The 13,795-nt window shown below is 42.2% G+C and overlaps 1 protein-coding gene across 1 annotated transcript; it reads right to left on the bottom strand.

The window, feature by feature from the left end:
- Positions 1 to 6,780: 6,780 nt before the first annotated feature.
- On the bottom strand, positions 6,781 to 7,746 carry LOC101663313 (olfactory receptor 3A2-like). The gene has a single exon (XM_004706865.3). The coding sequence runs from the start codon at positions 7,726 to 7,728 to the stop codon at positions 6,781 to 6,783; it is 948 nt and encodes a 315-aa protein (XP_004706922.1). The 5' UTR covers positions 7,729 to 7,746.
- Positions 7,747 to 13,795: the final 6,049 nt, after the last annotated feature.

Here is a 13,795-nt window from a genome sequence, read left to right as displayed (position 1 = left end):
TACAGGCTGAACTATTATAGCAGGTGACTTTAATACACCACTATCTGATAAAGATAGATCACAGGGAAAGAAGCTTAGCAAGGAGGCTACCGATCTAAACATCATAATGAGACGACAACCTGATATTTTCCGAGCTCTCCACCCAAATGCAAAAAAATACACAATCATTTCAAGTCCACATGGCACATACTCAAAGACAGACTACATGCTGGGACACATGTTGAATATGTGTAAATTCCAGCACACAGAGATCATACAGACATCTCTCTCTCTGACCACTGTGTCATAAGGCTGAAAATCAGCAAAAGGATGATTAGGAAAACAAGGGCAAACAACAGGAAATAAATAACTATAGCAAAAAGGTGCTGGCTGAGATCAGAGATGAAATTAGGAAGTTTCTAGAAGCCAATGAGAATGAGAATATGATGTACCAAAACCTTTGGGACACAGCAAAGGCAGTTATCAGAGGAAGTTTGATAGCAATATATGCTCACATGAAAAAGGAAGAGAGACTTATGATTGATACATGGGCATGAAACTTACATCAATTAGAGCAGAGTCAACAGGACAATTCTACTAATAGCAAAAGCGAAAAAATAATGCAAATCAGGTCATAGATTCGGGAGAGGGAAAACAAGAAAACTATGGAATAAATAATGCATCTAAAAGTTGGTTCTTTGAAAGAATTAACAGAATTGACAGACCACGGGCATACATAACCCAGAAAAGGAAGGAACAATTTTCAATAGTAAGGATGAGGCATGAAAGAGGGGACATTACAACAGACCTTAATGATATCAAAGGTTAATTACACAGTACTATGAAAGCCTGTACTCCAATGAATTCAACAACTTGGATGACATGGACAAATACTTGGAAAAACAATACCTCACTAGACTATCCCAGACTGACGTCAAGACTCTCAACTGCCTATAACAATAGTAATAATAGACAGGTTATCAAGGGAATATCAACAACAAAAAACCCCAGACCAGATGACTTCACAAGAGAATTCTACCAAGCATTCATGGAAGAACTGACACCAGTTGTACACAAACCCTTCCCGAACAGAGAACATTATGTTAAACTACAGAATTCTTTCTGTGAAGCTAGTATAACTCTGAGACCTAAACCAGGCAAGGATACCACAAGAATCTAGAACTACAGAGAAATATTCCTAATGAACATCGATGCAAAAATCCTGGACCCCTCAGCATGGGAAGAATTGGAGGAAATTATGCTAAGCGAAGTAAGCCAAACACAAAAGAACAAGTACAACCTTAGTCCGCTGAGGTAAGCTTAAAAATGCAAGAGGGGTAATAGGGGGAAAACAACTGTACAAATATATTCCTGAGATGATGTCCAGGTACTGTGGCAGAGGCCAGATCCAATCCATGGATAAATATGGCAGCCAACTAAAATGGAGGGAAAAGAAAGAAAGAACGAAAGAAAGAAAGAAAAAGAAAGAAAGAAAAAATGGGTAGCGGGAGAGCAGTGCACTAACCCACCCAAGAGTAGGGTGCTTTTTTTATCTCCACAGGAGAGGGAGAGAGGAACCATACTTCAACCGAGTGCACCAGGATATGAAGGAAACATACCAGCATGAAGCAGGGAACCAATAGAGAGGTCTCTGGGGTCAGCCTCAATCCCAACTGAGTGAACAACCCACTCCCCTCCCCTCTGAAGAATTCACTTCAGAGCACAGCATTAAAGCTACAGCTTAAGGAGAGGGGCACTTCTGATCAGAAAACACAGGAGCAAACGAAGAGGGAAGGAGAGAGAGTGGAACATATCCTGACCTACCAAGCCCCAAGGATGATATTCCTGCTCAGAGTAGCCAATGCACAGGGAGGACCATAGGGCCAGCCCCCCACAAGACAAGACAGCTGTCACTGACCCATAGTGCTTAGAGGGACAACACTGGAGGCACAGTGAGGGAATTGTGCCCGATCTGACCCCACCAAACCCGAGTGAAATGCTAAGGGCGTGCAACAGAGCAGCAAGGGGAGAAAGCAATGAAGTCCCTAGGGAATGCCAAAAATAGACTTTGGGGCCATGGCATGGCACCCGATCAGACTGAACTGGGAAACACTCCTAATGGTCAACAACAGACCTGGAACTATTTATAGGCTTTTGTTTTTTTGTGTCGTTGAATTTTTGTGTTGGCTGTTTCGGGTTCTTTTTTCTTCTTCTTTTGTTGTTTGGTTTTGCTGTGTCTTGGTTTTGTGCTTATTATTTCTCTGCATGTCTATCCAGATAAGATAGGCAGGATAAACCATCCAGAGGAGAAAACAAGACTGATGTTTCTGGGGCAACACGGGAGAGGGGGAAGTGGGGGAAGGAAGTAGGTGTTAACACACCCAGGGACAAGGGAACAACAAATGATCAAAAATCCATGGCTAGGGGGTATAGGATGCCTGGTAGGGCTTGATTGAGGTCAATGTAACAGGGAGCAATTACTGAAACCCGAATGAAGGCCAAACATGAAAGTGGGACAAAAAACAAAATAAAAGGATATAGAAGAAAGAACTAGGAAGCAAATGGGCATTTATAGAGGTCCAAATACAGGCATGTATATATATATAAATATATATACATGTATATATATAAATATATATATTCAGAGGGAAATAGATCTATGTACATATAACTATATGTTAAGTATTTAGGTAGCAGACGGATATTGGGGCTATACTCAAGTATCCCCTCAAGGGAAGAACACTTTGTTCTAATACCGTGGCATTCCATGATGCTAAGCTTCCCTACATGATTGCTGAAGACAAAGTGGGTGCATAAGCAAATGTGGTGGAGAAAGCTGATGGTGCCCTGCTATCAAAAGATATAGTGTCTCGGGTCTTAAATGCTTGAAAATAAACAAGCAGCCATCTAGCTGAGAAGCAACAAAGTCCACATGGAAGAAGCACACCAGCCTGTGTGATCATGAGGTGTTGATGGGATCAGGTATCAACCATCAAAGACCCAGAACAAAATATCATATCAATGTGAATGAGAGAGAGTGCAGTAGGGAGACCCAATGCCCATGTTTAGACCATTGGACAACCCTTTACAGAAGGGTCAAAAGAAAGAGATGAGCCAGTCAGGGTGCAGTATAGCACTGATGAAGCATACAACTTTCCTCTAGTTCTTTAATGCTTCCTCCCCCACCCCCGCACTATCATAACCTCAATTCTACCTTACAATTCCACGTAAACCAGAACATGTACACGGGTACAGATAAGAGCTGGAAACACAGGGACTCCAGGACAGATAAACCCCTTGGGACTAATAATGAGAGTAGCGATACAAGGAGGATAAGGGAAAAGGTGGGAGGAGAAAGGGTGAACCGATCACAATGATCTACATATAGCCCCCTCCCAGGGGGACAGACAACAGAAAACTGGTTAAAGGAAACATCAGTCAGTGTAAGACATAAAAAAAAATAATAATAATTTATAAATTACCAAGTGTTCGTGATGGAGGGAGGGTGCAGGGAATGGGAGGGGGGAAAATGAGGAGCTGATACTATGGGTTCAAGTAGAAAGAAAATACTTTGAGAATGATGTGGCAACATTTGTACAAATGTGCTTGACACATGGATATATGTATGGATTGTGATAAGAGCTGTAGGAGCCCCAATTAAATTTTTTTAAAAAGTAATAATGAGAATCCAATAACTGTGGGAAAATTTTAAAAATTACATATCAAAAAATGGACTAATCTCTGAAATTTTAAGATAATTTCAACACCGCAACAGCAAAATGACAATCGATCCAATTAAAAATAAGCAGATGACAAGAAGCGCTCCTCCCCACACAGACATTTGGGTCGCCCATCAAGCACACGAAGAACTGCTTGTGACCATTCCTTTTTAAAGAGATGCAAAGTAATGCAGCAACGAGATATCACCACACCCTTGTATACATTAAAAAACTTAAGAGAAATCAATAAATGCTGGTAAGTGTGTGGGGAGACTGGAACCCTCATCCACAGCTGGTGGGCTTTAAAATGGTGTCACTATATCGAAAATACCCTAGGATATATATGGTTCCTTAAAAATTAGACATAGAAATATATGATCCAGCAATTCCCTATCAGGTGAAATAATAATTGTGGTGGGAACAGATATATGCACACTCATGTTCCTTGCAGCATTACTCACTACAGCAAAAGAAATGGAAATAACTTATGTGGCCACCAACACATGAGGTATACACACACTATAGACTACTATACAATATTAAAGAACAACGATGAATCTGTGAAATGCTTCATAATGCGGATGGATCTGCAGGACATTATGCTGAGTGGAAATAGTCAATCCCCAAAGAACAAATATTGTATAAGACTCTGCTGGGGAATGTCAGGAAAATGTTTCCACACAGAAAGAAGCATTCTTGGAAGGTTCTTAGGGACTGAAGGGGGATGGATGGAAAATCACTAACTAGAAGGCAGATAGATACATATTAACTTGGGTGAAGGGAGAGGCAATCTACAACAAAGGGGAGGTCAGACAAAATGGTCAAGGCAAAGAAAGACAGTAAGCGGAGTCCAAGAGTACACCCAATCCTGTGTTAGCAGTAATAACAAGTTGATCCATGGAGAGGCTCTCAAACTGAACAAGGATAGGAAGGCTGGTAGGAGTACACGAACCAATCCACATAGATTTAACTGAGGCAATCTCTACATACTATATTCATATGTGCTGTGAACATCTATGAGTACAGTAGAGCACACAGGGGCACAGTTATGAAAAATTCTTAGCTATAGTCAAACACCTTGAGGACTAAGACACTGAGCCTCTGGACCCAGGACCATATTCTCTGGGGACTCCAACATCAACTGGCATGACATCATTCACAAAGACAATGCTTTCTAACCTACTTTGTGAAGAGAAACTGAGGTCTTGAAATTTTGTGAGTGTCCATCTAAGGGGCAATTCTTGGTCTCTTCCCAACCAGATCAAGAAAAGTCAGGGAGAAAAGAAACATAAGGAAACAATGAGTCCAAAGGACTAATGGATCATGTAAACCCCATCCTTTATAACCTGGATGGTGCCTGGCTACTGCTGCCTTCCTCTCTGAAAGGGAGCACAGGAGAAATGTGGAGGAAAATTTCAAATCAAAATAATATATTTTTTAAAAAGGCCAGGCTTACAGGTGTGTTAGAGACTGGTGGAACCAGTTTGGTGGAAACCCAGCAAACCAGGAATAGAACTTACCTGCAGGCTCAACTTTCAGCAAAACATAGACAGAACTTTAAGATGAACAATAACACCAGAGAGATACACACAACTTAGAGCAATCAACGCTAGGAGATCAAAAGAAGAGCACTTGCCCAGATACGTGATTAGAAATAATAAACAGGGAGGAAGTGGGAAGAATGCCTTGACAGTGAGGGGATTGCAATTGATGTCACAAAACAACATGCGTATGAATTGTTGAGTGGAAAATGAATTTGCACTGTAAACATTCCCAAATCCCACACACTCACACACAAATTTCCATTCCAATTCCACAGATACAGTACAGGGACCAAAGTATTGTAAATACATTCTAGGGTCATTTGAAGAGAACACACATGTCAAGAATATATGAACTGATGGCTGGGTAGACATCATGATCAAATGCTAGATTGGTGCATACTTACTGTTATAGGAATTTTAGAGAGTCATCAATTCCAGGCAGTAAATTTAAGAATATTTGCTTTTTCACCTTGGAAGTTGGGAACATAAAGTCATCAAAAATTCTGAGGTCATGGATATGAAGAAAGTGATGTATCAAACAAAAGAGACCAATCTGGAAGCTAATAGACATGGGCCATTCTCTTTTGATATCAAGACATGATATGCAAAACTAATGTAGGATTTATTTAGTGTGTGTTAATGTTTCCCTAAAGGACCCCAAGGGGTACAATGTGTTCAGCATTGGACTGCCAGTTCTAAGATTTGGAGTTCAAAGCCACCAGCATCTCATGACATAAGGTGAAGTAGTCTCCTGTAAAGATGTACAATCTTGGAAACTAGACTGAGCAACTATTTTCTGTCCTACAGGGTCGATGGCAGTGAGTAGAGTGGTTTCTAACCCTCTATAGACAATATTTCAACAAAATATCTTGTGATATTCTTGGATCGTAGTGAAGAGAAGGACTCATAGTCCTCTGGCTAAAAAGCAGAGAGTGAAATAAAATAAACCTTGCCACTGTAACTTGGTCTGGAGGGACTATCATGCCTCACCAGGAGGAAACTTTGCAGTGATATTCTTAGAGCTTAGTCTGTGACTGAGCAAATGGTCCTTCCTTATAGGACATTCCTGACCAGGCCTTCACCTCTAGCCAAATTCCAAGTCTTCACCTCTAACCAGAAAATGAGCACAGGAGAAACAAGATAGATAGGAGACCAAAGGACTGGCTTAGCAGAAGCCATACCCCCATCTTACTTGATTTCTCTCTTATCACCATGTGCCATGCCATACTTGATGCTGCTTATTGTAGTTATATTGTTTTTCCTTACTAGGATGTGAGCTGTGTGAATGCTGAGATTTCTGTGTGTTTTGCTCACATCTCTATAACCAGTGCTCTTAAAGCATGTCTGGGTCACAGGAGTACTTTAATAAATATTTGTTGAAAGAGTCAGTGCATGAACTAGGTAGAGTTTCCTCGAAGAACAATGACTTAACACAGCCTTCATGAACCCGAAGATAAGAAAAACAAATCTATGAACAAATTTTCTGGGTATTCTAGTCCAAAAGAGAGGCAGGAAAGGAGGACCCCTCCTATCATTCCTCAAGTCAGGGGTCGCTTCCTCACAAGTATTCGCCACAGAGCACCCTGAACATCAGGGTTTCTGAGGCTGTAGATGAGTGGGTTCAGCATGGGGTTGATGACAGTGTTGAAAACCCCCACCCCTTTATCCTTGTCCGAAGCTTCCACTGAACTCAGACGCATGTAGTTGAAGATACCTGTCCCATAGAAGATGCAAACGACAGTGAGGTGGGAGCCGCATGTGGAGAAAGCCTTTTTCCTTCCCTCCACTGAACGGATTCGGAGGACTGCAGCTGCCACGTGGATGTAGGAGACGATGATGAGAACAGGAAAAGTGCCTGCCATGATGAAACCAGCAACAAAGAGCACCAGCTCGTTGGATTGGGTTCTGGAGCAGGAGAGGGGGAAGAGCTGTGGGAGGTCACAGTAGAAGTGATTGACCTCATTGGCACCACAGAAGTTGAGCATAGATAGGGAAATCGTGTGCATCAGTGCGTTGCTCAAGGCACAAATCCCAGATACGGCCACCAATGTCCTCTGGACTTCCTTGCTCATGCGGGTGCTATAGGTGAGGGGCCGACAGATGGCCAGGAAGCGGTCATAGGCCATGGCTGTCAACAGGAAGCAGTCCATCCCCGCCAGCAGGTGGAAGAAGAAGAGCTGTGTGAGGCAGGCTTCATAGGAAATTGTACGCCTGTGGGACAGGAGACGACCCAACATTGGAGGAACAGTGACAGTGATGCACCCAACATCCAGCACCGACAGGTTCCCTAGGAAGAAGTACATGGGGGTGTGGAGTTTGGGCTCCATCAAGATGGCTGCCAGGATGCTGAGGTTGCCCCCCACGGTGACCAAGTAGGCCAAGAGGAAGAGAACAAAGACCAGTGGCTGCAGGTTTTCTGATTGCACAAGGCCCAGCAGGATGAACTCAGTCAGAGTTGTCCTGTTGGTCCCAGCGTCTGACTCCATGAGCCCCTGCAAGGAGATGTGCAAGTGTAGAGGCATCAGTCCACCGAACTTATTCAGCACAAATATTTTAAATCTGCTTTGTGAAACCTCTATGGTAAGTTTTTAGCCGACAGAATGACTATTTCCTCACTTCCCAGGCCACACCTCCTCTATCCCATTCAATATTTTGTCCCTAATATCAGCTGAAATAGCCAGAGTAAGCATTACTCGTCCCTTTCCCAGCTTATGTTGGAAATTGGCAGAACTGGGGGCAAATGAAATTAGACAACTAACACTCTCCTTTTTTGTAAATATAGCAAGATCAAGACAGAGTGTCTCCATTTCTTCCTTGAGAAATGGATTATCCAAACCAACATGCAGATTTCAAAACAGAAAAATCAGTTATACTGTATTTCCACAGAGAAAAGAAAGCATCTGTTGCCATAAATTTGATTTCTAGGCTACACAAATAGTGAAGAGCAGCTAACGATAGAGCAGGAATAAACAAGGAACCAAGAGTGTAGCTCTGAGCAGGAGCACCACAGGACATTTCTCTGGGGTCAGACACAGGCTCTGAAGAACACATTAAAAAATCCCTCTTCACGTAGTCACTAGTGCTCTTGTTAACCGAGTCTTTACAGTGTCCTTTCCACAGCACCTACTTTAAAAATTACTCAGTTTATATTGTCTTCCACCCTCTAAAATAAGAATTGTAGCTACTACTTGTAGGTTGATTGCTGCTTGATGCAGTTTGATTTGTGCATTTCACAGGCACTTGCCTTCCACAAAGGAACTCCTGTGACACGGTGGTTTAAAAAGTTCAGCTGCTAACCACAAAGTCAGTGGTTCAAAACCACCAGCTGCTTCTTGGGAGAAAGATTAGTAATCTTTTATAAAGATTACAGTTCTACTCTACCCTAAAGGACCACTACAAATTGGAACCAACTGGATGATGAAACAGCCTACCAAGTACCTTTGACTAAGGCATGGATCCAAGGAGAGGTGTTTCATGGACATACACATTGAATTACGTCCTTCTGGTTGTAGATCATGCTCCAGATTAATATATATTCATAGAAATATTAATTACATTAATATTATTAATTAATTAAATAGTAATTCACAGAAATATATTTCTATGTCACCAATTGGATAAGCAGAGTTAGAGCTTTTATTTCTTCTTTTTTTGGGGTTTTTAAAAAAAGAATTAATGATATTCCCTTGCACAAAACAGAATGGGAGGCAGTCATTCACTTCTGGAACTCTCACAGAAAGGAAAGGTGATTTTGTCCTGAGCAGGGTGTGAAATTCAGGGGCAAGGCTGGTTAAGGAGGTTGCAGAGATCAGACACATTTCAGAAGTATGACTAAAACATATTTTGAAATCCTATTAAAATAATTTACAATGTAAATGACTGAAAAATTCTTGAAGCAAGTGAAAGGATAGATACATAAGTAAAAAAACCTATAACCCCTAACACATCTTTGCACCCTGGCTGGCTAGTCAGCGGTTCTCAATCTGTGGGTCTCAACCCCCTTGTGGGGTCAAACAACCCTTTCACAGGGGTCACCCAATTCATAACAGTAGCAAAATGACAGTGATGAAGTAGCAACGAAAATAATGTTATGGTTGGGGGGTCACCACAACATGAGGAACTGTATGAAAGGGTCAGGGGATTAGGAAGGTTGAGAACCACTGGACTTGATGCTCGCTCCCGCTTGCCCTCTTCATTGCTTTTCTCTTTACTGGAATTAAAAGGCAAACTTCCCTTCCAGATGATTCAAACTTTTCCTCCACTAACACCTCCACACAGGTGTGTCATTCAGGCAGTAACTACAGTCCTAGCCACAGCTTTCAGTGGGTAATATGCTCCTCTTTGGACCTTGTGTTAAAGCAGAAGGTGGATCCAATTTTGTTTGAGGCTAAATCAATGACCAGCCTCCCACAGAAGGTCTTCATTGCTTAGGTCATGGGGAGCTGCAGGGGGGACAGCTGGGGAAGAGGAATTCGATGGTGACCTTCTCGGTCTTCTTTACATTCCAAAGTCCCATGACCTTGGGAGTTTGTTGGGCATTGAAGTCAAGCCTCATTCTCACTGATGAAATTAGTAACTGGTAAGTGCTTTGCACTCAGAGAAAACAATGGGTAGATAAGAATTTTTAAAATATTCTATTTTAAAAAGCAATATAGCAATCTCTAGTGTCCACCTTGGGTTCATTTTAATGCCAGCCAAGGTTACATGGAAACACTTGGGTTTTCCACCTGTTTGTTTATGCAAAGGAGCCCTGGTGATGCTGTGTGTTATGCACTGGGATACTAACTACAATGTCACCAGTTCAAACCAACTAGCAGCTTCACAGAAGGGAGATGAGGCATTCTCCCTTCTGTAAAGATTCCCAGCTCAGAAACCCTGTTTAGGGCCACCATGAATCAGAACGAACTCAATGGCAGTGGGTGAGTGATTATGCAAGAGCTTTCTCCACCTACCTCCTTTCTTTTCTATTCGTCATCTTCTCATGCCCAAGTGTTTCAGGAAATGACTTAAATGCTGGCTGCTGAATTAGGTCAACCTTGAAACGTCCCCATTTCACAATGATCTCTATCACTTGCCCAAACATTCACTGCCCAGTATTTCATGGAGCTTGTTATGTTTACTCTCTGACAGTCATTCACATGTAGACTCTATATCCTCTACTTCACCATAAGCCATTGAAGACCGAATAAAAGTTTGATGAAGTTTTTCTACAGTAATCCTTTCCCTGACACTTTACTTTGCAACTCATAGCCTCCTGTTTGGGGTTTCTGAGACTGTCATTCTTTCTATGACAGATAGCCTTTTCTTTCTCCCATGCAGTGGCTGCTGGGTTTGAAATGCCAACCTTGGTTAACCCACAGAGCCACCAAAGATCATTGTCAAACTCAAAAAAGAAACCCCAAATTCACTGCCACAGAGTTGATTCCAGGATCATAGAAGGTCCTCAATATGCCTAGATTAGTAAGCAGATGGTAAACTATCCACAGGACCTCAGAGAAAGGAGGTATCCTTCTCTGAGATGGAGTTGTCATGGAAGATTTTCTGAACACATTCAAATCTGGGATAGATTTTAATGGATTACCATCATCTAAGGTTACAGTAAAGACATGTTCAGGGTGTAAGGCTGCTACAAGAACCAAGTATTTTGTTTTCATGGAGAGGAATAGCTAATAATGTAATTTACATACTTAATTTTTTCCCATTTAATCTGGCTAAAAGAAAAAAAAACTTCAGGTGGGATGACCCTTACAGACAGGAGAGCAATGAAATGCTGTTGTCAGAACGCCACATGCCTGCACATACAGCTTGCTTAGAATTTGTGGAATTCTAGGATGGACTCTGATCCCATAGAGACATCAAGGTGCTCTCCGTAGAATAGGCCCTCCTGTATTACCACGCTCAGTGGTTGAAAAGACCCTCGACTCATCTTCCGAAACCATGACAGCCCTGCTCTATCACTCCAGCTACTCCCTTCATGATTTTAATATTAAAAAGGCCTCATAAGACTCAACGATTCTCAGCCTGAGGGTTCTAGACTTCCTACGGACTGGGTGCTGGGCAGGAAGTGGACTCAGTGAATTCCTTCATACTCACCCCAGAGAGTAACAGAGAAGGGGCTCCATTGAAGATGGAGAAACTTTGGCAAAGAGGACCTGGGAAGAAGTCAGGACCTTTGGTAGACCTGGCAGTCATCCCAACCCGTCCAATAAATACTGCCCCCTTCAGAAGTATCAGATGCACCACATAGAAAGTCGGGTTTGAATCAATGGCAATAGAAACCCCTTCTGTGATTTGAGCAGAAGAACCCATGAGGGTACTTACCCTGAAACGGGCCTAGAAGTCAGTGAGATTTCTTTAGGAGAGAAAACGAGGAGCAATTCAGAACCAGGTACCCACCTGGAAAGCAAGTAAGGAACTGGATATATAAGAAAACCGGATGGGGGCATCTGCTGTTACCTTCTGTATCCTAGGGCTCTCTTCCCTGCCATGGTATCCCCTGGAGGCATCAGAAATTAGCCTCCCAGGAAACAGGAGAAGGATGGGGAGAGAAACAAGGAAAATGGAAGGTAAACAACACCATCACTTCCTCAATTCTGAAATGATGTCTCACCTTTCTGACATTTTAGACACTCTCAAGAAGACCGGCTGCCGGCTGTTAGATGCAGATAATTGGGATAGGTGATGTAAGCTCCATTTTGTGGTGGGACCTCTGGGCCTTGGAGGACTTCTCCATATCCCATAGTCATCCAGGAAGCTAGTGCTGCAGGTGGGACTTGATGTGGTTTGCTCAAGGGAGATATTTTCTTTCCCTGTTGTAAACCCCAAGCAAGGGCTTTGAGTAAAAACACACCAATCCCCAGACCTTTTTTAGGCTTGGAGATGAGAAGGAACACCTAGTTAGAGAGGGAAGAGGGAGAAACTATCTTCAAACTCAGTTTCATAATGAATCCTCAGGGTGCTTTCTCCCTCAGGACCTTGTTAGTGTGGGCAATGGGGACTATGTCTTTGGGATCTCAGAATAATTTTGGGAGTGGTTGCAGAAACGCTGTATTACGCCTAAATATTCCTGGGATGCTTCACGTTTCTGCTAGATGCTGTGCAGTTGGTTCAGACTCATAGTGACATTATGTATAACTGAACAAGACACTGCCTGCACCACTCTCTCAATTGTTTCTCTGTTTACCCTCACTTTAGCTGACCCTCTGCTGATAATACCAAAGACAAAGTCTTAGTATACTCACTCCCAAGGATCAAATTGGCACTGTTTCTTCTAAGACAGGTTTGTTATTTTTCCTGAGAGTGCATGGTCAATTCAATATTTTTTGCCAATATCATAATGAACATGATAATTCTTAATTCATAATTCTTCTCTGACCTTCCTCATTCATTGTTTAACTTTCCTCCATATATGAGGTGCTTGAAAATACCATGTCTTGGGCCAGGCACATCTCAGTCCTCAAAGTGATATCTTTGCCAGTTAACAAGTCTAAGGCATGAGATTAGTCTAGTGTAGTACATCATTTGATTTCTTCACTGCTGCAGTCATAAGCATTGACTGTGAATCTAAGAAAAATGAAATCTTTGACAATTCCCATCTTTTCTACATTTATCATTGGGCTGTTCATTGCTCCCGTTGTGAGGATCTTTGCTTTCTGTACAGGGAAGTACAATTCCTACTGAAGACTAGTCTTTGATCTTCATCAGTAAGTGGTTCAAGTCCTTTTCTGGTTCAGCAAGCAAGGTCGTGCCATCTGCATATCACAGGTTGTAAATGAACGTTCATTTGATCCTGATGCAAATCCTTCTTCATGAAGTCCACGTTCTCTGATTTTTTGCTTAGCATAATGATCGAAGAAGGATGTTGCTTCTTGGTGCCATCTAGTCACCTATGACCCATAGCAAACCTGTGCACAATAGAATGGAACACTGCACGGTCCAGTGCCATCCCTACAATTGTCCCTGTGCCTGAGCCCATTGTTGCAACCACTGTGTCAACCCATCTCCTTGAGGGCCTTCCTCTTTTTCACTTTCCCTCCTCTTTACCAAGCATGATGTCCTTCTCCAGGGATTAGTCTCTCCTGACAATATGTCCAAAGTATGGAAAACGAAGTCTCACCACCTTTGGATGGCTTCTAAGGAGCATTCTGGCCTGACTTCTTCCAACACAGATCGATTTGCCTTTTTGGCAGTTCATGGTACTTTCAATATTCTTCTCCAGTACCACAATTCAATTGTATCAATTCTTCTGTGGCCTTCCTTATTCATTGTTTATCTTTCACATACATGTGAGGCAATGGAGAATACCATGGCTTGGGGGAGGTTTACCTTCATCCGCAAAAGAACATCCTTCCTTGCTTTTCAATACTCTATAAAGGTCGTCTACAGCAGGTTTACCTAACGTCATACGTCTTTGGATTTCTTGACTGCTGCTGCCGTGAGCATTGATTGTGGAGCCAAGCTTCTACAACTGTGTGAGCCACTTTCTTGAAGAAATTTCTCTCTCTCTCTCTATATATATATATATACATATGTAAATGCCACGGATTTTGTTTT

This window comes from Echinops telfairi, unplaced genomic scaffold (assembly GCF_000313985.2).
Source record: "Echinops telfairi isolate 266 unplaced genomic scaffold, ASM31398v2 ScPeMD7_7458;HRSCAF=8496, whole genome shotgun sequence".
Taxonomy (NCBI): domain Eukaryota; kingdom Metazoa; phylum Chordata; class Mammalia; order Afrosoricida; family Tenrecidae; genus Echinops; species Echinops telfairi.
This window is presented reverse-complemented; position numbering and strand designations above follow the sequence as displayed.

Coding starts and splice junctions, on each gene's coding strand:
- LOC101663313 (XM_004706865.3), bottom strand. CDS start 7,728: ATGGAGTCAGACGCTGGGACCAACAGGACAACTCTGACTGAGTTCATC.